Genomic DNA, 27,712 nt, shown 5'->3' with positions numbered 1-27,712 from the left:
ATTTACATCACATGTCCAGGAACATAACCCTGATGCAAATTGCGACCTGCCTGCATTTTCAGGTCTAACATGATGTATGATATATTTAAATACTGATATTTAGACTATGATGGTTTTTTTTTTCTTACCATACAGCACCAAGATCATGGAGAACTTCGCCAGAGGGTATAGGATTTCCTTTGTAATAACAGGGGCATTTGTTAGCAGGCACACACTTTCTAGAATCATCCAAGTAGGTGCCACTTTGGCATGTGCATCCATCAACTGGCACAAACTTGACATTGCAGGTGACATCAGGTTCACTCAGTGATCGGCAGGTAGGTTGACAGGTACTGATGACATAGCTGTAATTCTGGGATTGGGGGCAGGAAGTGATGTATTTGGCTTGAAGGAGGAAAAGAAATAAAATGCAATTATTTATTTAATTAACATACATACCTGTGATGGTTTGGCCTTAAGACCCTACACTCAAGGTAGCTGATAGAAACAATCACTTAAAATAGCAAAGTAAGAATACAACAAGAGAATTAGGTAAATGGGCATATTTGTGCTACACAGTTATTTCAATTTGATACATGTTCAACAGTTGTAGTTCTGTCCCAAAGAATTCTAGGACTTGCAATTTGGCAAGATCTTTAGAATTCTCTGCTAGAGAGCTCAAGAACAATCCCTTGAAATATAGGAGAAGATTTAAAGGTACCCCGACTAACTACAAATCTCAGGATTCCTTAAGACAGAGCCATGACATTTAAAAGTTTATCAAACTGATATAACTGTAGTGTAAACCATAGAATCATAGAGCTGGAAGAGACCACAAGGGCCATCCAGTCCAACCCCCTGCCATGCAGGAACTCACTATCAAAGCACCCCCGAAAGATGGCCATCCAGTATCTGTTTAAAAACCTCCAAAGAAGGAGACTCCACCACTCTCTGAGGGAGTGTTTTGCACTGTTGAACAGCATACTGTCAGGGGGTTCTTCGTAATTTTTAGGTGGAATTTCTTTTCCTGTAGCTTGCATCCATTGTTAAACAAGCTTGCTCCATCTTCAAATACTTAAGCAAGGCTATCATATCACCTCTTAACCATCTCTTCTCCAGGCTAAACATGTCCAGCTCCCTAAGGCCTGTTACAGACTGCCAAAATAAAGCTGCTTCGGGTCTCTTTGGAGGTATGCTATTTAAATGATGCATGGGTCCTAAGAGTCCGGAGGTCGCACCAAAGCCACGCTCCATTCCTAAGCACTGGAGTGGAGATTTGGTGCAGCTTCCGGATTCTTAGGATGCATGCATCATTTAAACAGCATACCTCCAAAGAGACCCGAAGCAGCTTTACTTTGGCAGTCTGTAACAGGCCTAAGTCTCTCTTCATAAAGCATGGTTTCTAGACCCTTCATCATTTTGGTTGCTCTCCTCTGGACATACTCCAGCTTCTCAACATCCTTTTTAAATTGTGGTGTCCAGAACTGGACACAGTATTTCAGGTGAAACCTGACCAAAGCAGAATAGAGTGGCACTATTACTTCCAGCACACCCAATGTCAGCCAAATACCTGATAAAGCAAAACCTAAGAATGCAAGCAGTACTGCCTCAGAGAAGCATTAAAGTACCATGACTCCTAAGACTCTATCCTTAGCATTTGCCTGCCTCAGAGAAGTGCTTCAGTTGTTAAACTGAATCAGGGTGGGCAAAAGATACCACATGGATCAAATACTCTCCTGTTAATTTTGTGCCTCCTTCTACCCACCTAGACTTCCCATGGCTGGTATAAAAAAAACACACACAGAGAATGTATGGTTCTGAACCCTTCAAGGAGCAACTGTTCTTCATTAAAACAATGCACAGCTTCCTCATGTGCCTTGCTTTGTTCCCAAACACCATTTTCATGAAACCAGAAATGGACTTCCAATCATTTCCATTGCAGTTTTGGGGTGCAGTATGCTGTGCTGGGTCCAGGATGTGGGAAATTGCCCTCTGAAGTTGTCCAGCCCTGATCTCAATGCATGGTGAATAGTGATCATTATCAAAATCTCTGACGATTTAAGACCAGAACTTTGAAGTGAGATCAGAAGTAAATGGACATCTATTGAAAACAGAATAAATCAATGATGCGTTCCATAATGTGTCCTGGTTAATAATATGGCTGCTGCCAAACATTTGCAGCTTTGGGGTGCTTCTCATGAGATACATATTCAACATACACAGTACATGGCTAAAATCTAGCATGAATGTCTACGACTAGGGAGCTTATCACTTGGCATTTTAAATCAACTCCAGACTCCTGGGCTGCAGCCAGAACACGGGATGGAGGTGGGGATTATCTCACACTAAATCCCCACCAAATCACCGGCTGCCATCAGCGCGGATCCCAGCCAGGGCCAAGCCATGCTCCGCCAGCACTTTTTAGATGTCAGAAAGCTTTCCAACTTCTAAAAAGTGCTGGCAGAGTGTGGCTTGGACCTGGGCTGATGGCAGCTGGTGATTCTGTGGTGATTTAGTGTGTGATAATCCCCGCCTCCATCCTGCTGCAGCTCAGGAAGCTGGAGCCGATTTAAAACACCAAGTGATAAGCTCCTAGGTATGTCTTTTTCAAAGAATAAGGATTACTGGAAATTATTATTGAAATATGGGTCATGTAATCCATTCCTTTGAAGTGCCACTAGAGTGGGGTTGCTATTTGTCTCAAAAACCCTGGAAAATACCAGATTGAAGAGACTAAAAAAATGTCTCAGCCAGCAGGGCCAGCTGAAGCAGCAAATTCAGAATTTCTCCCTCACCACAAGCCAATGAGTAGGTTAAATTGTGGCAGTGGTGATGAAGCAGAAAACCATGCAAAAGGTGGGCACTGGCAAGAGCCTCATCCTGCCTTGCAGGCTCCAGTTGCTACTGCACAGGTGTAGCATTGCCACCTTATCTTTCCATTCTCTCCCTGCTTCCCCTGACAGGCCAGAAGGAGGGAAAGGAAATGAGGCAAGCAGAGATGGCCTTGTGTTGTGTGGTGATTGTTTCTGTGGCAATGCAAATTATTAACATGCATGGTTATAATAATTTGTATAATATGCAAATTAGATGTTCAGATAAAGGGAATATGGCAACCCTACACTGGAGGAAACTTGCAGGGTGCAGAAATTGATAGAAAACACTGGCAGAATGATTTCTTCTGGGAAAGTCCTGGATTAGCTGTTCAAAGCACTTACAACATACGGTGGTTCTCCATCCTGGAAGTTCAATGTCCTTGGCTGCACAGGCCCTTACATAAGAAGAGAGAGCAGCACACATGCAGTCTTCACTTTTCTCACAGTTGCAAGTGTCAAACATGCAATTCTAAGAAAGAAGGAAAATGTTCTTGTTAAAATGTATTAATTCCAAATAATCTCTTTTAAAAGTTTGCCTACTATTCAGACTAAAGTCTTTCACTAGAATTCAATTGCATCCTTGTGTAGCTCAGCAAAGTATGGTTTCCCATCCAACAAGCATACTTGGCTCCATCAGTAGGACCATATTATGTACCTTCAAACCATTTAGAGAGTGTCACAATTGATGATGCAAATATGTTTCTATGTCTTGATTATCCCTATTGATACTCTTGTCTTTGAGTTTCATTAGAGAAACTAAAATAGATTTCTTGCATTGTCTAATGTTCAGAATAAAGAATTTGGGATTATAAACATTAATCAGGAAAACGAAACTAGGTCTCATGCTGTATATCAGAAAACAGAAAAGTTTATTTGTCTTCAGGTGCAGAAGCTGATGTTTCGAATATTCATCTAGCACTGAAAACTTTGAACCAGTTCACACATGGATACATAGCATAATTTATCACCTGTTGACAATTTGCTGGGGAATATGTGAACTGACTTTATTGAACAGTGTCACGGAAAAAGAGTCAGGGAAAGAAATCCCTGCCTATAGTGTTTGATCGGTGATGACCCATTCATACCTGTAGAGGCCTTTATGAGCTACTGTAGTCATCCAAGTGATAAACACACATGTGTGAGCTAATGCTTAGAACTACCTTCTGTTTTCTGCTCAAACTGTGATTGGCTATGTTGCCAGCCTTCAAAATATCTGGAAGCCCTATCTAAATATTTTCATGTCAGTCTCACTCTTGGGCCTTATTTTAATCATCTCTGACCAGCAAGATAGGACATCTGTCTCAATAGGACTATTCTTCTTGTCTACCACTTAGCACTCTTTCATTTGCCACACTTATCCTCCCTTCTAACAGCCTCTCATGACACTGATCTCTGGTTTTCCCCACAGATAGTCTCATATTTGGGCTTCTGTAGAGATAAGAAAGTTTCTTGTTTTACACAATATTCAGCAAAAGATTCTTTGGGATTATAAGCATACCTTGTCCCCTCCCTGAATAGAGCAAAGGTAAGAAGTCTGCTAAACCAAGGCCTTTTAAAACATACCTGTTTAGATCCATCTTTTTGACTGTGTAACAATCTTTTCCTGATAAATACATAGATTTCTCATAGAATCTTTTTAAACTGGATGAAATAGCTAGCATTATACCTTATGATAGGGAGCTGGATTCACTGAGGAATGACATTTAGCAAAAGGTCCATTACTGTCAGTCAGCAGTCCACACCAGTGATTGGCATATCTCTCTATAAAGAGAAGAAACCCATTCATATCACTTTGAAAACTGTTGTAGATACAAATGTTAACACAGCTTATATCCCTGACTTTAATTGGGATATTTCGGTACTTGAACAATGTGCTACAACAATAGGCAGTATTTGCCTAATTTGATGGAAGGACCTGGTTAAGTATTGAAAATAGTCTACATATGTGTACACAGAGACAAATAATTCTGCATAGATGTGGCAGTTTATGATTATTAGCAAAAGTTACAGGTACAATCTTAAAAAGAATGAGGGATACCCATTTCAGTATAGCATCTTTCACTCTTAAAAATAAAAAGCCCCCTATAATTGAAAATTATAGTGTAACAAAATTTGTGTATTTTTCTTACAGCTCTCAACATACGCATACCATTTTCTATGCTAAGTGAGCAAGGATCCTCAAATTTATGTTTGATGTCAGGGCATGAAGACTGTGTTTTCCAGGTGTTAGCAAATGCAGCGGCTGTTCCTTCTACCACTCCACTTAGGACTCTGAAGTCATCTGTCTCGCGGTTGTCAAAGTTTCCACACAGGCCTTTAAAAGAAAACCAAAGCATTTGAATGACTCAGGAAATTCACAACACATTTGGAACCAAATATGTAAAAAAAAAGTTTATAAATAATTCTTACCACACATCCTCTCTTTAAAAGATGGATCCAGATGAATGTACAATTGCATTATGGGTATGAGTTGGATGTCTACCTGAACGCCAAAGCTGGTTTTCACCATGATGAAGAAAGATGAAGGTCTGAAGATGGTCACATTGGCTATGGATTTAAACAAATGCACATATTTTTTGAGGTTCATAGCTGCAATTACTGCCAGATCCTCAGAAGAGGAGGGGCCACATTCTGTGAAGACTAATTCATACAAATTCATAGATGTATTGAGAATGTGCACAGGGCTTGGTATAAGGTGCAATATCTGTATGATTACTTTCAGTGTGGACTTAGTCATCATATCAATCCACACTGACCATCCTGCTTCCCATTCCACTTTTGATATTCCTGTGCTGTGAGCTGCTACAGTCATATATTGCACGCATCTGGCAAATCATTTGTTATTTGCTTCCTTATAAGAAATATACAGTACACAACTGGCAATGTCCTTTGGAATGGTTTAACCACTGAAAGCTTGAGAGGTCACAACAGACTTTGTGTGGCACCTAAAAGTGACATAGACGGTACCAGGGATCTCTCAGGTGTGAGTCTCACAAATAGATTGCACAAAAGAAATTTTTTTTGTATCTGGCGGTCACTTACATAACCTCACCTAGTGAAGAGCTTCAAAAAAAGACATTAAGTCTAAGCAATTTCATATGGAAGATCACAGTTTTTCTCATACACTGCTCTCAAGACTGTCTTACACTAGTAGACTATAGCTGGAAAGGAACTACTCCAGTTCAAATTAGGTGAAATATACAATACTTATTATAGTGAGTCCAAGTTAACTTGCCTCTCCAGTCTGAACTAGTTAAAAGTTACAAAGATTTTAGTCAGTCTTTCAAACAGTTCATTATAGCAACTTAGGCTGGACATTCCCAAAGCATAACAAGATTTTTTTCTCCATAAAAAAGTAATCCTTCTCTTCTCCAGTCCTAAGTTCCATTATCAGAAGACCCAGTTTAGTTGGGGAAAAGTGATCAGTAAATGATAACTAAATCAAATCTTGCTAGCTTGTGGTAATAGTGAGCTACTCTTCTGAGTTTGTCTCTGAGAGTGGAACATTTGGTGAAAGCTAATCATTTCTGGTATGCAACGTACCTGCTGAGATAGGTAGTTGGGTATAGATCCAGTTTAGGAATACATCACCATTAGGCTTGATTACAACCGTCTGGTGAGAAAGAGAAAAAGCATACTCATCAGGGTGATTAGAAATTACATCATACACTCATAAACCATTAAAGACAGAAATATGATATCCTCATTTCGGTTCTGAACAATTCCACTGTCAATGTTTGTTTTTAAAGCCTCAGCCTTTTATCTCTTCCTCCCCCTGACCCCTTATAAAGACTTGTCTTTGCAGACTCTTCAGCCAAAGATGGCAACTTTTTGTTTGTTTACAGACTTTTATATAACAACAGTCTCCACAGCAGGGTAATTTATTCTGCTGTCTAAAATAATTCTAATAACATCCCTGTACTTTGATGTTAAAAGATCAGAGAGAATACAAACTGGTAATATAAATAAATAATTGTCTTAACTCTTTGACGCTTTCAAACAGAGCTTGGAAAAGCTACCTTTTTGCACTACAACTCCCAGAACTATCAGTGGCTATTGTGGCTAGAAGTTTATGGGACTTATAGTCCAAAAAGTAACATTTCCCAGCACTGCTTTTAACTGATCCCAAAGAGAAAGTACACTTCTAAAGTGTTCCCCTTAATATGTGTCACTTCATATTTCCTGTCTTCTACAATGCAATCATGTTTCCAAGCTTTCATCTCTTGTTTTATTTCTGTTATGTTAATGTTATCTTCTACAGGGTAATTCATTTCCCCCATTACATATGCTCCTAGATCCAGATGTGAATGTATATCCTTATTAGGTATGGTGTCCTCTGGCATGTGAATATCTTTAGTTTGAATAGATCAACACATGGCCCTTCCACTCAGTGGAAGACTTCCAGTCATAGAAGGAATGAGGGGCAGAAATTGTCACCTATAGCTTTCACAGCCTCCTGAGCCATTTTTTGTGCTGTCCAAATGGATCTGCCAGAACTGTGGAACAGAATTAAGGTGGTACTGAAGGGTATAGAAGGATGGCAAAGTTCCACACATGGAACAAACACTGTGGTGGCCTCTAAGGGGGAAAATATCATGCCTTAGTCCCAGAATCTGATGGGAGGCTCTCCCTTCATTCCAGCCGACCCTGCTCTGACTTTTGAAGGAGAGAACAGCAGCCAGGCACAGCTCCATCGGCCACATCACAGAGTGGCTGGTGAGAAGCTCTCCCTCCATACCAAATGTCCCCCCTGTGGCCTTTGAAGGAGAGACAAGCATAGTTCAAGGGGCTGGTGAGAAGCCCTCCTGCCATCCCAGTTGCAACTTCTTTGACTTCTGAGTGAGAGAAGAGCAGCCAGCATCTGCTGGACTTAATTCCCTCCCCTATTGCCATCCCGGTTTCCTTATGTGTTATTGCAAGGCTGAGGGCAAATTAATGATTTTTAAGCCATGGGCAGTGTGTGTGTGTGCTATAAACAAACAAACAAACAAACAAACAAACAAACAAACAAACTGAACCTCTGCTCCAGCCTATTGCCTTTTTTACCTGAGATTAGATAAAGGTAACTATGGCTCGATTTGTTGTGCCCTTGGGCCAAAACTAGGGCTTAGGAATGCACAGTAACCGCACACTCCCAAGCCCCAGTTCATGTGGACAGCACCATTGTTACGCAGTGCCATCCACACAGCACGCGTATTGATGATGTGATGCGCATGCCACGTCCAAACAGCATGGTGCATGCATGACATCACTGCGATGCCCCAGGGCACAAATGACACCTTGGCAGTGTTATGGCAAGGAGCTCCATCTTGGAGCTCCTTTTGGGGGTGGATCATTGTCGTGGCCGTGCTGTATTGGGCCTGTATCTGGCCACAGCAGGGTGAATAGATGTCCTAACCTCAAAGGACAAGACACCACAAAATGTAGGACATCCAAGAAAAACATAGGATATTACAAAATGAAACCTCAAAACACCCGTATCAATATAAATTCATGCTTCTTAGTCATGCTCAAAATGGAGGATATTTTGAAATTCCTCCTGGACAGAAGGGTGAAATGTAGGACATGTCCTGGAAAAGAAGGATGTCCTGTGGTCCTATGGGCCACAGGAGATATTTCTTCCACAAAATGGAATAAAAATGTTTATTTTACACACAGATTTCTATATTACTGTCATCATTAGAGTCATATTGGCTTACTAGGTACTCTCCACAAATTGATTTGAATACTTACAGTTTCTCCTCCATTGATGTTGAGGGTTACCATCTTTAAGCATGTTTCACTCTCTGTTAGGCCACATCTGCGGAGTTCTCCAAGAACAGTAAATAGGTTGTCATCACAAGTCTAAGGGGTGAAAATAGGAATTACCTTCTGTATCATTAATTTATTTCAAGTGGTTATGAAATGTACAATTGTGTTGAGAGGTTATTGTAGATATACCAACTAATCTTCCTTAAATCAGAAGTATTGAGGATTTAGGATTTGGCTTAACATCTACCAGAGATTGTTTTGGATATAGAAACAAAATTTGGATCTTTTTATGGAGACTGGGACTACTTTGAATCAAAATTGTCAGAAGGATGACACTTCTTGCATATCTCCATTTTGAGAATACTGAACATGCCAGGCTTCTTAAATATGGGGAAGCAAGCAAACCTAGTTCTTTTGAAGTAGTCCCATAGATCTTCAGTTTGAAGTCTGGAATCCTCCTAATAGTGCCTAATTTTGCTTTCATTGTCAAATCATCCCAGGTGACAGGGTGTTGTAGTCAGAGTGCTCTATTCATTTTTTTAAAAAAAATATTCAATGGAGTGTTTAATTAAATCAGGGCAAAATGGAAAACTTACTGCATATATTCTTCTCTCTTCACCCCCACCAGCACCATGTCACTTCTGAGCCCATGTCTTTGCAAATTTACAAGAATGCCACTACTTCACATGAGATGGATTTAAAACTCAGAAAGAAAGAACTATATAAACAATGTAATAAGATATCCAAGCCAGGGATTTGCCCGAGCAACAAAGACTCTGATTTTATAATCTTAGAAAAAGAAGGTGTGATCCGTAAATGTAAGTATATGTGTATATGAGAAAGTGAGAGAGAGGAAGCAGATAGACATTCTTTGCTAATATTATCAATAGCAAACTTGCCTTAGACAGAACATAAGTACAGTCTCCATGGACATCATAATGTTTTTCATCATAAGTGGAGATGTGTGATCCACCTTCTACTGAGCAAATGCCAGGACATGGAACATCTGTGCAGTCCCATTGGCCTCCAGTGCAGGAACTGGCAAAAAATCAAATGAAAATGTGTGCATTTGTAAGACAACAATTTTGACTAATATTAAGTTCTATTTTTTGCTACATCTCTGTGATTTATATCGTATGTTGATACAAACATTTTAAAAGTAAAGACATAAATCCTTTTGTTCAATTTAGTAAATCAGCATTTTGCCACAAGACAGTTAAGGAAGGGACCATTGTAAAGTGAGCAGGTTCCCCCCTTCCATGTTTGGAACCTCTGTTGAAAATGATTAGGTAACAGAAGATTTGAAAGACCTGCCAACACTTTCAAATACTGAAATCATAGATGAAAACAGGAGGTTCATCTTATCAAAGGAGGTAAATTACTTGGAAGGCCTAAATACCCTAAAAACACCATATTCCATCTGATTTTGGAAGCTAAGCAGGGTCAACTCTGGTTAGTACTTGGATGGGAGACTTCCAAGGAATAGCAGGTGCTGTAGGCTATATATCTCAGAGGAAGAAACTGGCAAAACCACCCTGATTATTCCTTGCCTAAGAAAATCCTATGAAATTCATGGATTCACCATAAATCAACAGGCGACTTGAAGACGCGTGCACACACACACACACACACACACACACACACATATATTACCAGGATCGGCAAGGTTCTGAATAGGTGGCCCCTGGAGCATAGGATTTGCCATTGTAAATGCAGGAACACTGTTCAAGGGGGACACAGCCAGAGCCGCTGATGTCATCATGCACAGTTCCTAAAGGAATGAAAAATATGCACATTATATATTTTTAGTAAAAGGTAATAGATTTATGTCTTCTGACGAGAAAACAGAGCTTACTGGATATTTAATGTATTACAACAGAAAATAGCTCACATGAAAATCTCAGAGTAGGAAGTGGACAATATGTTTTTACAATACGTGGGGTTTTTTTTTGTATCTCCACGCCTACATTTTACATGCTTTTAAATTTGATAAGATACTTTCAGTCTCAGTTGTGGGAAACAAGCATGATATAGATCTTCTTCACCTCTCTTGCTTTGCAGGTGATAGAAAATGTGCACAACTTCCCTGAGCCAGTAGCTAATTCTACACTCTTTTTTATTTTAAAGGGCACACACTTTCTGCAAAATATTTTCTTGCCCATATAGTGAATACCATAAGAGGGGAACATCAGCTTTCTGGCCTTTTATAGACTAACAAGTTTTATCTTGCATAAACTTTCATAGACTCCAGCTAATTTCAACAGATTTGTGCATCTGATGAATTTAGTTGAAAACTGTGAATGCATATACCAAATTAAATGTTTTAGTCCTTAAGGTGGTGCAGAACTCTGTTGTTTTAACTGCAAAAAATTAACACAGATTCCTGATCCTCTTCCACTGTTGAAATTTTTGCCATAATACAAGTGCCCCAGTGAGATGAATGACATTTACTCTGGAGGAAGCATGTGATATGAAAAGTTTCTACCATTGCAATCATTTAGCAATCAAAGACTTAGAGAAATTGGGTATTTCCAGGCTAAATTTTTATAACACGATCACACAGTCTCATTCAAAGATGCTTATGGGATATCTGGTGTCAACCTTTCACGTTTTTCTTTCACTTCCAGTGTGGTTTTTCCTCTCATTAGACAATACTAGTTAAAGAAGAAAAAATGGACTAGTTGCCCAATGCTTTTTGATTGGTAGTGATAGGATAAGAGCCCAATGCTATGTTACGGACGTTTTGGATGGAAATGTTGTTCCATTAATTACACCCAGTATGGTAATGTAAATAATATATAGTAGATGTACTAAGGGTTAGGATCTGTTCGGAGGGGCAAGAGCACAGAATGTTTGGACTGACCCGATACAGGCTGAATGTCAGAGGGGATTTTAAAAGGGCAGATGTGTATGGCAGTTAGAGTGAGAGTTGATTCTCTGAGAGTTGGGTTTAGAAGTCTGAGTGGTTAGGAGAGTTAGGGGCGAAACAGTCCACCCCAAAGGAGCGGCTTCTAGCCGACCTTTTGAGGACCGGATCATTGCTGTGGCAACTGCATGCTGCAGCCACAATCCGTCATTTTCCCAATGCAGAAAGAAGTGGCAGAAAGCCGCTCCTTTTTGCACCTGAAAAAAAGGTGCCCTTGCTGCTGTGGTGGTGGTTTTCCTCTATTTTGGCAGTATGCAGAATCTAAACGCTGTGCCGCCTCATGCCACCGCCATGTGGTTGCATGGGGTGGGTTCATAGCATGTTCTCGGCATCTTGATAGCATGCGTCATGAGTACGCCATGCTCCCAAACCACAAGGAAGCCAGCTCTTTTTGCTGGTCTCTCCTGGCAGGTAGTCAGGGTCAGAGATAGAGTCAGGGTCAGAGTTAGTTAGGATATCAGTGTGTGAGAGAATGAGAGATGTGATTTGGATGTATTGAATAAATAATCTGATGCTATGCTTAATTTCTGCTTAACAAATCTTTCTTCTTCTTCTTCTTCCTCTTCTTATTATTATACTCTTTGCCTCTGAGAATACTTTAATAATAATAATAATAATAATAATAATATAGTTTATTTGTATTTCCCGCCTCTCCCTACGGATCGAGGCGGGCTTACAATTATAAAAATAAAAATACAATTTCATATAAAATACAGCATAAAATCATGACATCACATTAAAATCAGTATATCATCATCTGGTCCACTTAACATGCTCAGAGTGAGATTCCCTTTATATTTATTTACAAAAGATCTGGGGGATAAGCCCGCCAGAAGAGATCTGTCTTAATCACTTTCCTAAAGGCTTCTAAGGTAGTGATAAGTCAGATCTCTTTCGATAGGCTATTCCACAATTTAGGGGCCATGACAGTGAATGCTTTGTGGGAAGTTGATATCAATCTGGTATTTGGATAATCCAATAGATTCTTCCCATATGTTCTGAGAGTGCGAGGAGGATTATGTAGGGAGAGGTGTTCCTTCAAGTAACTCGGGCCCAAGCCATGTAGGGCTTTAAAGGTAATAACCACCACTTTGAACTGCGCCTGGAAGCTAATTGGTAGCCAGTGAAGAGATTTTAGTACAGGTGTTCCTGACCTAGGTGTTCCTGTGACCAATCTGGCTGCTGCATTTTGCACCAGTTGAAGCTTCTGAACTTGTTACAGAGATAGCCCCATGTAGAGCGCATTACAGAAATCAAGACGAAAGATTACCAGGTCATGTACCAGTGCTTCAAGGTCCTTTCAGTCCAGGTAGGGACTCAGTTGGCATATCAGCAGAAGTTGATACCAGGCACTTCTGGCCATCGCATCTACTTGAGATGATAACTGTAGAGATGGATCCAGAAGTACCCCCAAACTGTGAACTTCGTCCTTTAGAGGAAGTGTGACCCCGTCCAGGACTGGTTGACAAATCTCCGTCCCTGGACTTGGGGAACCTATCACTAGTACCTCCATTTTCCCTGGATTCAATTTGAGTTTTTTTCCCCCTCATCCAGCCTATTAGCGACCCAAGGCAGGCATCCAGAGGAGAGATGCCATCCCTAGTCACTACATCCATCGGACACATAGAGAAGTATACTTGGGTGTCATCAGCATATGATCTCTCCCAGCGGTTTCATGTAAATGTTAAACAGCATGGGGGACAGGATGGCGCCCTGAGGGAATCTACCCAAGAAGAAGGATCGGAACCACTGGAGCGCAGTGCCCCCGATACCTAACTCCCTCAGGCATTCCAGAAGGATACAATGGTCTATGGTATTGAAGGTCGCTGAGATGTCCAAGAGCACCAACAGGGTTACACTTCCCCTGTTGATGCCCAGACGGAGGTCATCGACTAAGGTGACCATGGCCGGTTGTTGTTGTTGTTGTTGTTGTTGTTGTTGTTGTATGCCTTCAAATCATTTCTGACTTATGGCAACCCTAAGGCAAATCTATCAAGGGGTTTTCTTAGTAAGTTTCTTCAGAACGGGTTTGTCATTGCCATCCTTTGTGACTGAGAGAGTGTGACTTGCCCAAGGTCAACAGCAACAACAACAAAGCATTCAAACCCTATTCTCCAGAGTCATAGCCCAATGCTCTAACATTACACTGTCTCTGAGAATGCTACAAAAGGGAAGTTGGAAAGTTTAAATTCAAACCCGCAGTGTCTGTGGTGGCAGCAGTTAATCAAGGGTGGTGGTGTTTGGTAAGGATGAAGTGAATAAGGTCTTGTGCAGGAACCATGAAGACATAGAATCATAAAATTGTAGAGTTGGAAGAGACCACAAGGGCCATCCAGTCCAACCCTCTGCCATGCAGGCACTCTCAATCGAACCATCCCCAACAGATGACCATCCAGCCTCTGTTTAAAGACCTCCAAGGAAGGACACTCCACTAAACTATGAGGTAGTGTGTTCCACTGTCAGACAGCCCTTACCAACTCTATATGTAGGAGCCCCCACAGTTGGTAGTCTCAGCACTGGTACAGGAGGAAGCACACACAATGATGGCAGAGGTGGAGATAAGTGGAAGCCTCCCACTCATCATTTGGAAACACCTGAGGAAGAAAACTTACCTGGTGGACAGAAGCAACCATCCACACAGTGTTCTTCACAGAGCTGAGATCTTTCAGGGTTGGTGCAAGTGTCCATACAGGGTAATCCACACTCTTGGTATTGCATGTTGAAAGGACATGTCATTGCTAACAGGGAGAAAATTCAAACTGAGTTCTACTTTGGATGCATGCAGCATAATCTGCTTTAGGTAAATAAAGCTATATAATGAACAATTCTACTGTTATAAAACTGTCGCACTATGATAAATTAGCTTTTATTGGATACTATTATTGCTGAGATAATGTACTGCATTGGATTTTATTGGTTGCCTTTGTATGTTTTTATCGGGTTGTAACCCCACCTCGATCCGCAGGGAGAGGTGGGGAAATATAAATATTATTATTATTAATTGTTAAATACCAATAACGTGCTACCTTAAATGTTATTTGCCTTTATCAGTTATTCTCTAATTAATTACATTTAAATCCTGCCCACAGCTAGATCAAAGTAGTTGGGGTTCCCAAACTAGGCTCCCTCTGTGCACATGTGTATACAAAATACAAAGTAGCATAAAAATCTCCATGTGTGAGCCTATATTCAGCCTTACATTTTCAGTGAAAGTAACAGTCTGATCCCAGGCATTTACACCCAGTTACACTTACATACCCTCCAATTTTCTGGATTTGACAGGGACAGTCCCAGTTAATTCTCTGTTGCTCCACTTTTTCAGATGCTTTTAAAATGTCCCAGTCTCTCTCTTCCTCTTCTTCTCCCACTCCCCCCTTTAACCTCAGCTTACTTCAATTACTGCAAAAATGCATATTTTGCATCTCAGTATGCAACGTTTAGAAGGAAAGTAGAGGAAAGGACAGGATAGGACAAAATCTTGCCCTTCCCTGCAGGATCAGGCAAAAGCAAACTACTGCAGTCTGTTCTTCACCACTGATAATGCTTGCCATTTTGAACACACTATGATGTTGCTCAGCTACAAGTGTCCCATTTTTCATTTGTGAAATACTAACAACATTGATGAGAGGAGAAATATTCTGAGATTTAGCTGGGGCATGCCAAATAGTCTTTTATTTTCAGCAAACTACTTTTAATTCCAAACTATGTAAACTAAATAAAAGATAATTAATTTACAGACTGTCAGCCTTCTTTAACAAAACTTATAATAAATGTATATCAGTGCCATTTTCTCGCTTTTCTTTGAGTCATTTCAACTGGAACTTCAGAAAGTCATCTTTTCAAATGCAGGGAGAATATGAGATGGGATCTCTCTGCATCAACTTCATTCCTCTGTCTGATCACAGCTCCTGTTCTTTGCTTAGCTGGTGTCCATAACAGATAAGTAAAGGATCAGTCTTAGCTGAACAGGGATGCATATCCAAACACCCCAAATGTCCCAGTTTATTAAACTCTTTATTTTACTTTACAGATTAAGAGGCAATGCTCAGATTTATTCCTATGATTATATCACCTACACCAGAGGTACACAAGCTGGTGCTTTCCAGATGCTACAAGTTACAACTCCTATAATCCCTGATCCATGCTGGCTTGGGCTCTTAGGAGTTTTAGCCTCAAAAAATGACAACGCAATTCCATTCCAGTAGGAAGAGCCAACCTGAAAGGCATCAGATTGCCTATCCTGATTTAATGCAGTTGTAAAACGTACTGTATTTTCCATACCTGTTCATGGAAACCATGAATGAAGCTGATTAACATGATAGATACAGAACAGGGACCTGTGGGACACAACATCAGCTCTATACAGTCAAGCACTAATCTATCAATTTATAATTTACACACAACCTTGCAACTTTGCAACCCATTGTGTGTGTTTTGCACTGTTTCTATTATCATGTAATTCTTATTTTACCACATGATGACTTAACTGAACATCAGTGGAAACTGACGTGCTGAAGTCAAGACCAATTATATGTGGATATATCCACTTTGGCTACTGAATAATTATGATTTACAGTACTTACGACACAGTTCTGGGGTTCTCCAGTTTTCAGGGTGCCCACCAGCATGATCACACTGCCGGGAGTATTCAGCAAAAGTATCACAGGCACAGGAAAAGGAATTAGACTCATTGCAGAAGCACAGGTCCTGTACACAGATATCAATGTAGTCCTCCACCCACACAATTTCATTACATTGAGAGAATGCAGAGCCAGTTAGTACTTCTCGGCAGAAATCCTAGTTGGAAAAACAAAAGCAAAAAACTTCATTAAGCCAATACATTCTGTAACTTCAAGAAGGCCTATTCTGAATGCTCATATATTTGTCTTGGAGGACAGCATGTATTGCTCTTTGGAACATAATACTCAGTGTGATACTCTCTGTGTGGGAAAGACACAGTTGTTTTCCCCTGATATGATATTTGGTAACCCTTCCTTATGCTTCTAGCCTAATTTGGAAAGCAAAAGAATCTAAAACACAAAAATAAGTATTTAAGTTCTTACGTATACATCAGTGCAGTTGTTCAGAGGAAATGGTATAGGATCCTCACAGTCTTCTGTTGGCCCATTCAGCTTCTGCATATTCCCAAACTCTAGGTTGGTTAAGTGGGCACCTGTTATAAATCAAGGCAGAAGATATTTGTTAAGAGGAAGCAACAAGTTATCAAGAGATTTGTATAGAGAAAGTACAGAGGTTTCTTTTCAAGAATTCCATGGGTATTCTGAACATTAAGGGGCTGTTTCCAGTTCTGCTACAGGCGGCAAAGGGTATTGGACTAGGTCTATTGCTGATAAACATAGAAATGGAAAGTCACCAAATTTTTAAATATTCTACAGGTGGTGAATGTGTGGCCCTCCTGGCAATGTTGGACTCTGACTCCCATAAGCCTCAGCCAACATGGCTTAAGATCAGGGATGTGGAGACATACTATAGTCCAGCACAATCTGGAGAGCCAGAGATTGAAATATTCAGGAGAAAGGAGTTTTAAAAAGTAAAAAATGACACACATGAAGCAAAACTACTTGCTTTCCTTTTCTTTAAAACAACAGCAACAACAACAACAACAATGCTTGAACTATCCTGTTTTTTAAAGCCCCCCCTCAGTGGCTGAAGAACTGAAATGCTGAAGAAACTGTGCTTCCACAGGTCTCAGTGAATAATGCCCCCCAAACCATGGCTAACCAAATTCAATAAACAATGTTTTTTATACTTACCATTTGAAATGAATTCATTGTAAGTTCGAATGCCATTAAAATCCCCACAAAGCCCACAGGTTTGATTGATATATTTTTCATCCAGTTCCAGCTGAAATTATATAGAAGACAGTTGATAAAAGTTAATAGATAGGCACACCACAATATATATTGAAAATCTAAGACAACAGCTGCACTAGAGACATCAAAATAGTTTCCATCAGTGTTGTGTTTTAATAACTTAATGTAAAACTTGGTGGACAGAAAATTGGGGTTTTGTTTGTGAGTCACTACCTATATGCTATTCATAACAACCTTGTTTTCACTGTAATATTCAAAACAGAAGCATCAGCCTCTCTTTGCCTTGCACTTTCTGTTCTTTAGAAAGAGCAAAACACTGCAAATCTATAATAAGGTTATTGCTTATAAAATAGAATTTTTATGAGAAAGTGAGAAATTGAGATAACAAGTGGCACCTTCAGCAAAAAAAACCACATGAATATGTTAAATATGTAATCCAAATGTGTTTTCATCCTTAAAAATGGAGGTCAAATGTCAAAGGGGGGAGGGACACATATCTTGGTAGCCATCTTCACTTATATCCCAGCTACAAATAAGTTATCTGTTGGAAATAGGCACTTTATTGAGAATAAAAAACAAATGACACATATGAGTGACTTCACTTATGCAACCCATACAATGCACACACAGTGTAACAGGAACTAGCATACTAAGGAACTTTTCACATCTTCATGCTGAGTCTGGGGATTTCAAATTAGAAGCAGTTACCTAGAACATTTCTGTTTCAGTTCAGTGGTTATGGAGCATTATGGCCTATGCCATCTTCCATGAAGAAAGTGATCTTATAGAATATAGTGCAAACATCCTGATCCAAGAAACCAAAGAATTTTATAATACAGAGGAGGGAAAACATCACCCCACCTGTCTGTTGTGGACTACAATTCTTATCAGCCACATCAAGCTTTTGCCACTAGTATAAGATTAAGAGAGCCATAGTCCAAAACATCTGGTGGACTAAAGCTTCCTTGCTCTCAGTGAAATAGTTAAGAAGTACCATCTCATTTGGAAGAATTAATGGGAGGGGCAGGCGGCATGGATAAAATTAATGATTTGCAAAAGCACACAAAATATTTAGAAGGGAATGAGGAAATGGAAAATTTACTAAGGAAGACAAAAGAAGAAATTGTAAAAGCAGGATTGCTGCTGAAGATAAAGAAAACAAAATAATGCTCATGGAGGATCTACAAAAGTCCAACCCACATAATGAGAGAATCAAAACAGTATAAGAGTTCCCATACCTTGGATCAGCCATTAGTCAGAAAAGAGATTGCAGTCAAGAAATATGAAGACTAGGAATGGTAAGGGCTGCCATGAGACAACTAGATAAGATCCTAAAGTGTAAAAACATACAACTAAACAGTAAAGTTAGAATCATCCAAACCATTTCATTCCTCATCACCACCTATGGATGTGAGAGCTGCTCAGTGAAAAAAGTGGATGGGAGGAAAAACAACTCATTTGAGATGTGGTGCTGGAGAAGGATACTGTGGACAGCCAAAAAGACAAACAAATGCATCAGAGAGCAGCTCAAGCCTGAACTCTCCGTGGAAGCCAAGGTGATGAAACTGAGGCTATCATGCTTTGCCCACATCGCAAGAAGACACAATTCATTAGAAAAGACAATAATGCTAAAGAATGTAGAAGGTCATAGAAAAAAGGGACTTAGCATGCTCTATGGATTTAGCTGGGGCTGAGGAATGGAAAATAGATAGATAAGAAAACTATGGAGAATAATAAAGGAAGGCATATTTGGATGGAACATTGAACATCAGCACTCCATTTTGCAACATTTTACTGCAGATTCTTGTCAGTTCTTTTATCACCTAACACTTACCATTAGATTGTCTTTTTCATTCCACATTAAGTTTAGGCCCAGCTTGACAGAAACTTTAGTGTAGATGGCAGATTTTTCAATAATGAATCCAGCTCCACTGTAAGGCAGTTCAATCCTAATGAGAAAACATAAGAAATATTGAATGTCGTCCATGTCACAGTGATTTTACACTCATACCATTTCTCTGACTAGTGATATTTATTTATTTTATTGATTGATGGATTGAATTTATATCCCACCTTTCTCCCAAGATGGGAGACGACTTGGATTCATTTGGGCTTTTTCTGACAATACAGAAATAAATGAATATGTCTGTTTGGCCTTTTGATTGCATTAGCTTTGTAAACATTTTGTACACACACACAAAATGCAAGAGACAAATGCAAAGGTGTAAATCCTGGGTGTGACCCTCCAAAGTATTTAATTTAAGGTTTGGTACACAGTGCTATGTAGTTACCTTTCACCATTCACCATAATGGCATCTGGTTCCAATTGAACATCTACTCCATCCAGCCTCATGGTTACATAAGTGACAGACACGGTTTCCCCTGCCACTGTGCGCCTTATCTGAATGTTGAAGTCCTCAAAGGCGGTGTTGCAATGGGAGGCAAAGATATAGTTGCAGAGCCCAGGGAAATGAAAGATGTCTCCATCAAATGTCTTGAAATGGAAGTTGCCCCATGTGCTACACACTTGCCCATTGTGAGCTTTATTGAAGGCTGTGAATTCACAAGAGATTGTAAGGTATGTTGTACATGTCCTGTTCTGATGCGAAAACCATCACCTACATCTTTTTTGTTTTGTTTTTTGTAGGCTTGATTTATTAGGGCCATCTCATACACTTGTGTGTGAAGTAGTATTATTTGTTGTATTAATAATAGGCTTCTATTTTCTGTGCATTCAGCTTAAAATCACACCAAATCTGCTATTATCTTTCCTCTTGGAAAGACCTGTATCCTCTGGAATGAGATTTAATTGTGCTATAGAACATGTTAATGCAGATTATACAACATAAAACGGTGGGGTGTGCTGATTAATACCCAGAGGGGACTGAAATGTGTAAAGGCAAAAAATAAAAATAAAAATGACAATCCTACTTATTGTGACAATGTGTTCAATATAAAAGGCCTCCAGAATTGGAAAGAATAGAGCATGCTTGATCTACATGCTTGTGGTCACATCCCAACTCTACCAGTATTATCACAAAAAACAAAACAAAAACCTATGCTCTTCAAAATAATCTAGGTCCTGTCTGCTCTGGACAGGATACTCCAGGGACAGTTTGGATTATCTTTGTCCCAGAGTGGCCTCAATCCTCCCTCATTGCAAAGGCCTTCTGTTCTGATGCCAGGTGACTGTTCGCACTCCACCACCACTGTGGGTGCTTCACTTTGAGGTCAGAATGAGGCACCCAGTGATGATGATATGGCTTTATCCTTTTTGCTGTTCTTATAGGTCTATTTGATGGATATGAGGGAATAAATGAAATAGTTCATTTTATTAACTTACATGTGATAATTGGTGTTTGTGTAAGTTGTGGAATGATGGTCACCTTTCCAGATATGCCTTTTGCGCTAGAGACTACAAACAAAGGGAGAATAAAAAAAATAAATAAAGATTGTAAGGATGTTTATTTGTACATTTATCTGTATTAACTAATTTCTCTCGAAATATGGGTGATCTTCCAAGCCTCTATATGATTTGAGCTCACTGATTGCTTCTTCCTGAGTTAATGTAATGGAACTGTCAATATACTTTCCCCTTCAGCCTATATTTCAGTAAACAGGCATTTTTAATCATAACAATCCAGCTCAAGTTAAGCATTTTATACTAGCTCTGATATGAATGGGGAAAGATGAGCATCTTTCAAAATGCTAACAGGATCTAACACAATTTTGTTCTGCGTGATTTCAAGTAAAAAGAGCATAAAAACATAGAAAGGACTATATAGTCTAGCATTCTGTTTCCATTATTTACCCAGTCCTCTCTGCCATTTCCCCAACCACTATAGCCAACCAGTTGTTTAAGGGAAATATTATATGTATTGTATTTCTCAAACAAAAGAAAAAGTAAATATTAAAAGTAAATGCTAAACCTTCTAAAACACTTTAGTGTCAAGGAAAATTATTTGAAGTCACACAACAAAAGTGAAGCAGGCACAACCCTACTGAGAAGAAGTCACATCAATTTTAATGAAACCTACTTTGGAAAAAGTGTTGTTGAGGAATCATTTTAGATTAGTAACAAAAGGACTTTTCTTACCTCTCATGCACTTATGAGAATTCTGCATACATCATTAACAGTTTCTGATCAAAATGCGGGCCTAGTACCCCTGGCCAGCTCGGGGGTTTGGTAGGGTGAGCCAGCCACCTCCAGAAGCAATATGAGTACCACAGATGCGTAATTAGCGGTTAATTATATACGTTGCTATTATTGCCTTTTTACTGCTAGGATAGGGAAAAGTACTTATGGAATTTCCTGCTTCACCTGCCAAAATAATTTAACTGGCTTTGGTCAGTGTCCTGTTGGTGACATATGCAGGCATAACTAGGGGTGATTAAATCTGCATGTATACTTTTGCAGACCTTGCTGGAGAAAGTACCTAGTAACCCTTTTGACAAGGTCCTCTCTCTGCCACTCAACAACAGCCGTGTGTGAGTGTGTGTATGCGCGCGCCAGTCACAACTCTCTGTGTCCCCTCACCAGCCACTGGTGATTAAAGCAGTTGGGGAGACAGAGCTCTGTCTGGCAGTCCTCTCTTTAGTTGTTATTGTGCATCTGGAGAAGTAGTCTGGCAGAGAGATCAGCTTCCACCTTCTGTGCCAATTCAAGTAAACATGTTAGAAGAGAGTTAGGCTCTGCCTGCATGATGCAGGATCTTGTCCACCAAGAATATTACAGCTTAATTTAACTGAGCGAGGGTAAAGGTGTCTTTTAGTATTCTTCATCAGGCATCTAGCTAACCTGGGCCAGCCCTACAAGAATCTTTCAAAATACAGTAGTATGGAGAACGTTGGGGGCTGAGCAAGGGATCACATTCTTCTGTCATGGTCTATAATATGGAAGGCTTTTGTGTGTCTTTCCTCTACTTTCTCTTGGCCAATGTATTAAAAGAAATAGAATGAAAATTACAGTAGCATGTTATCAAGAACTATAGCTACATGTGCACTACACAATTATACTAGTTTGATGCCATTTTAATAGCATGGTGATGTCTTGTAGAATCCTTGCATTTGCAGCTGAATGAAGTGCTTCATAGTTTCTGTTCAACAGCTCAAGTCTATAACTTCCAGGATTCCATGGGATGGATGGATTACAATGAAAATGATATAAAATTGTTATAATGCTATAGTATTGATACACCCCAAAATGGCACTCTCCCCATCTTGTGGAGCTTTATAGCTGTGAATAACCACAACGTTTATCTTCTACGCAGCTACAAAAGTGAACATTTATTTACCAGATTTAAAAAAAAAAAGACTATAACAGCATGATGACATCCGACTTCTCCTACAGTTGCAGCACTATGCATTGGTTTGTGGCACTTGCTGACATCATACAGACACTGGATATTGCATTGTGTCTCCTTTGGATGTACAATACAATATTTTAAAACCTGAGATGACAGTGTAATAATTGAACACAATCTAGTTTTTGTTCTGACAGACTTCTGAATAGGATACATGTATTTCTATAGTGCAAACAAATTATTTTGTTAAGAAGCTTATGTTTCTAGTAGACTAGCAATTTTTCAAGGAAAAGGGTTATTATATATTCTTACACACTCCTCAAAACTATCACCTTCAAGATGTCACTAATTGTTTTTGGCTCCAGGCAGTACAAAATTAAAACAACCCAGTCAAGGCAGAAAATTTACATATTTAGCTGAAAGAATAGAAAAGCTTCCAGGGTTGGAGGACAGAAGTAATTAAAATCCAAACATTTGTATGACTTGCAGCATATAGAATGAGTTATATTTTTGAAAGTGAATTAAGACATCTAATTGATTGGTTGTTAGAAATCAAACAAAAGAACAAGGGAGATTTTACCTTTCTGTTGGATACAGCAGATGGTTAATACGAAGGCCCACAAGGGGACCCTCAGCTCTGTGCCAAACCCCATCTTGAATGGAGTCTGGTGGGACAATGCTCAGCCAGATTCTGGCCAGAAGGATTAGCTCACCTGGACTTTCAGAGGTTTATATAGCAGGCAATCTTGGCAGTTTTCCTAGCTTGTTTGACAGGGTCTAACAAGGTGGGGCTATGAGGATCTTCGTCGATACAGAGGTAAATAGAGGATGCTCTTCCAGTTCCTTGGTGAGCAGCCAAGCATGTTTGTCTTTGGGGAGGTGTATTTTTTTTTGTCAAGGTTCCATCTAATAAAGGAAATTAGAAATGAATAGCAAAAAGGTAAGATTTCTTCCCCAGCAAAAAAGTCATTGAAGATCCTGGAAAAAAATTAGTCAAGGATCTTTTGAGTCAGTATGTGGTTTTGTGAGTGACAGACAAGTCACTGTTTAGAATTCTGGTTATTGTTAAATGATGCCCATTTTATCTAGGGGGGGGGGGGAACCCTTCTTTCCTTGTTAGTACTGAACATTTGAGAAATTAATTTGAGAACGTTTGTTGTACATTTAGGAAAATGTTTTGTAAGAGTTTAACAGCAAAGCACAGTCTGAGCAGCGTCCCTCAAAACTGTCTCAAGAAGCAACTCCTTCCTAAGGATAGACCTATTATTGGGCATTGAGCCACCTCAGATGTAGAGGAGGGGCTTCAGGGGGACATTGGCAAAAACTCCCTCCTAGTTATTCCATCATCCTGAGCCATTGCTATGACAATGACTTGTTGATGAGGCACCCAGATTAGTGAAGGGTGGTACTTGTCTGGGTAGGACAGCTATCCTGACTTCTTACAACGGATCACAGACAGGACTCTTGGCTTTGTAGTAGTGGAGACTAAGGAGTGAATGCAACTGAATCAGAGAATGCCATTATTCAGAATTTCTTCAATGAGAGCAAAACTGTTTTTTAAAGGAGGAATTCAACATGGCAGAAAAGTTGGTATTAATTTTACCTACCTGAAGGTACTTTCAAAGGGAAGGTAAACTGCTTTCCCTATCCATTATCACTGAAACATCCTTAAACATAAAGACTCTTTTTCCCCCCACACTGGATATATGCTGGAGCATGAGAACAACTGAGTCTTTGACAACAAAGGCTGAAATCCTCTTGGCAATTTACATTGGCATAATTTATTCTTTCTCAGATACTGTGCAAGAAGGTATCCAGATGCTCCCTGCGCAATACACCACCCTGACCCTCAGCATTGAAACAGGAACTGGAGGGTATCAAGGTGAAGCTTGGCCTCCTGACCCAAACAACAGCTGATTGGCTATGAAGTGTTCCTAGGTACAGTCCAGCTGCTTTTGCACAGTCATTTGCCTTCCTGGACTGCCAGTATAAGTCAAGTAGAATCCCAGGCATGATGCATTCCTTTCATTAAAGTAAGGAAGCCATAAATGCAGTGTTAGAAGGACTCCCCGGTAGCACTTGTTGGGGTAGTGGCCTTCAAGTCATTTCTGATTTATGGGCAACCCTAAGGTGAACCCTTCATAGAGTTTTCTTGGCAAGATTCTTCATAGGATGTTTGCCATTGTCTTCCTCTGAGGCTGAGAGTGTGTGACTTCTTCTAGGTCACCCAGTGGGTTTCATGGCTCAGGGAGGATAAATTTAAGCTACTGAAACTCAAAAAGTCAAACTTGTTTAGAGGCCTGGTGTAATCAGAAAAATAGCATACCCTCGGATATTTATTCATTATGTGGAGGAGTCTTGAACTGGAGATTTATTACAAACCTATAAATGACATCTGTCATGAGGACCTGAAACTCAGCCAAAAACTCTCCCCACACATGGTCCCTAGAAGGCATGAGGGCCTTTCTCACATTGTAAATGGATAGGTAGAGGGGGAGTTGTAGACTTCCTAACTCCTGTACATTTGTGTATCTGTGGCACCAATCCTCAAGAAGTTGCCCAAACTGAATAACAAAAAAATCCATAAGTGTTATCAAAATCACAGCTGGTGGAAGGTATTTCCTACCATACAGGCTATTACATACTCTCCAACTGTCCCAAGTTGTCAAGAATAGCACCATTTAATCCTCTGCCATCCCATGTTTTCAGCTACTCTTAAAAGGTTCCAGTTTCTCTCCCTATACTTTCCCTCTTTGTCCTCTTATTTTGTTGTTAACATACCTATCCACAAAAAGGAAGACACAAAAGATTGCAGCAAGTATAGGATCATAGCAGTTATCTCCCACACAAGTAAAATTCTGCTCAAAATTCTGCAACATAGGACTTTATAACATAGGGAAAATTGGGCAAAATCAGGGATTTAAATAGCAATCATCCCAGACAAAATGTGAATTTGCAATTAAGATTTTCAGATGATGTCACTCTTAAAGAGGTAATAAAAAGGCAATAAACAGCAACAAATCATTCACAGGGAAATCCAGATAATGATTTGTTGCTGTTTATTGCCTCTTTGATAGCAATGTGACTGAAAATGTTAATTGCGAATTCGTGTTTTGCCTGGGTTAATCGCTGTTTACATCTCCAACTTTCTCTGTATGATAACATCCATAGACTCCAATCATACATGGAGTGAGAAATCTCAGAGGTACAAGCAGAGTTCAGGAAAGGAAGAGGCACTAGGGACTACATTGCAAACATACAATGGATAATGAAGCACACTAGGGAATTCCAAAAGAAAATCAGCATGTGCATTATAGACTATAGAAAAGCCTTTGATTGCATAGAGCATGAAAGACTATGGAATGCCCTTAATGACATGGGAGCTTCAACACATCTGATAGTCCTGATGAGAAATCTGTACTCAGGACAAGAGGCTACTGCCAGAACAGAACACACAGAAACAGAAGGTTCCCAATTGGCATAGGAGTCACATAAGGCTGCATCTTATCACCCTATCTGTTCAATTTATATGCAGAACATATTGTAAGTAAAGCAGGTTTGGACATAGAAGAAGGAGGAGTGACAATCGGAAGAAGGAATATCAACAATCTACGATACGCAGATGACACCATAATACTAGCAGAAAACCTCCCAGACCTGGAATAACTGCTAAGGAAGATCAAAGAAAAAAGTGCAAAGGCAGGCTGACTGTTGAACATAAAGAAAACAAAAATAATGACCACAGAGAATCTACACAAAGGTCGAATCATACAAGCCATTGTATTCCCTGTTACCATGTATGGATATGAGAGCTGGACTGTTAAGAAAAAAAAAGAAAATCAATTCATTCAGGATGTGATGCTGGAGAAGAATGCTGAGGATTCTTCTAGAGTAGATCAAGCCAGAAATATCCCTGGAAGCCAAGATGACAAAACTGAGGCTGTTGTACTTCTGAGTCATCATGAGAAGGCATGACTCATTGGAAAAAAACACCCAATAATGCTAGAAAAGGTGGTGGGAAGTAGAAAGAGAGGAAGGACGCAGGCTAGATGGATGGATACTATTAACGAGGTCACAGGTATGACTTTTCATGAACTAAGCTGAGCTGTGGAGGACAAGATGTCTTGAAGATGTCTCATTCACACGGTTGCCATGGGTCAAGACTGACTTGAGGGTGGTTAAGAACAACAGCAAAACCCCAGTGATACCTTGGTTGTTTAGTATGTTGTTTAGTATATTTGTTAAATTTCCTCTTTGATACACCCAATCCTAAGTAGGACAACAAGATCCAAAAGCATGGGGCTCTCCCATGCCTTGAATAGTTGTGTAGCAATTAAGATTTTACTAAACATACCTTTCATGGTGAGCCAATCTGGTTTTGAGTATTGGATTGTGAAAAAACAGAGTTTGAATCCCACTCAGCCATGAAAATGAATTGGGTGATTTCTGCAAGTCCCACTCTCTCAGCATCAGAGTAAGGCAATATCTTGCCAAGAAAATCCCATGATAAGGTTGCTTTAGGGTCACCATAGGTTGGAAACAACTTGAAGGTACACAACAATAAAGCTTTCATAAGTGCAGAAAGATACATCCTCTTGCAATCAGGCTCATTACTGGATGAGAGTACAATGAGATTTTTTTTACAGTGATTTTCCTAGCATTATTGTCTTTTCTAGTGAGTGATATTTTCTCATGATGTGGCTGAAGTATGGCAGCCTCAATTTAGTCATTTTAGCTTTCAGGAAGAGCTCAGGCTTGATCTGTTCTAGGACCCATTTGATTGTGTTTTTCACTGAACACAGTATCCTCAGCACTCTTTTCCAGCACCATATTTCAAGAGTTGATTTTCTTTCTATCAGCATCATCACTGTCCAGCTTTTGCATCCTTACACAGTGATGGGAAATGCTATAGGTTGGATGATCTTAACTTTAGTGTTCAGTTTTATATTTTTGCACTTTAGGATCTTTTTTAGTTCTTTCATAGCTGCCCTCCCCAGTCTTGACTGTAATCTCCTTTCAGATCAGTGATTGATCCGAGGTATGGGG

At 39.8% G+C, this 27,712-nt stretch overlaps 1 protein-coding gene across 1 annotated transcript in view; it reads right to left on the bottom strand.

The window, feature by feature from the left end:
- Nucleotides 1-23,319, bottom strand: part of LOC149314355 (mucin-5B-like) — an 80,569-nt gene extending 57,250 nt beyond the window's left edge. The window contains exons 1-17 of the mRNA XM_089523095.1: nt 23,247-23,319; nt 20,707-20,778; nt 19,655-19,916; nt 19,198-19,312; nt 17,304-17,394; nt 16,593-16,702; nt 16,113-16,326; nt 14,142-14,267; nt 10,257-10,374; nt 9,503-9,641; nt 8,586-8,696; nt 6,396-6,465; nt 5,262-5,399; nt 5,002-5,166; nt 4,519-4,613; nt 3,195-3,321; nt 129-384 (exon numbers count right to left, since the gene is read on the bottom strand). Of these exons, the coding sequence (XP_089379221.1) occupies nt 129-384; nt 3,195-3,321; nt 4,519-4,613; nt 5,002-5,166; nt 5,262-5,399; nt 6,396-6,465; nt 8,586-8,696; nt 9,503-9,641; nt 10,257-10,374; nt 14,142-14,267; nt 16,113-16,326; nt 16,593-16,702; nt 17,304-17,394; nt 19,198-19,312; nt 19,655-19,916; nt 20,707-20,778; nt 23,247-23,319 (2,282 nt within the window). The remainder of the gene's footprint in view (nt 1-128; nt 385-3,194; nt 3,322-4,518; nt 4,614-5,001; nt 5,167-5,261; nt 5,400-6,395; nt 6,466-8,585; nt 8,697-9,502; nt 9,642-10,256; nt 10,375-14,141; nt 14,268-16,112; nt 16,327-16,592; nt 16,703-17,303; nt 17,395-19,197; nt 19,313-19,654; nt 19,917-20,706; nt 20,779-23,246) is intronic.
- Nucleotides 23,320-27,712: the final 4,393 nt, after the last annotated feature.

The sequence above is a fragment of the Sceloporus occidentalis genome, unplaced genomic scaffold (genome assembly GCF_023333645.1).
Source record: "Sceloporus occidentalis isolate IW3139 unplaced genomic scaffold, rSceOcc1.0.p SCAF_4, whole genome shotgun sequence".
Taxonomy (NCBI): Eukaryota; Metazoa; Chordata; class Lepidosauria; order Squamata; family Phrynosomatidae; genus Sceloporus; species Sceloporus occidentalis.
This window is presented reverse-complemented; position numbering and strand designations above follow the sequence as displayed.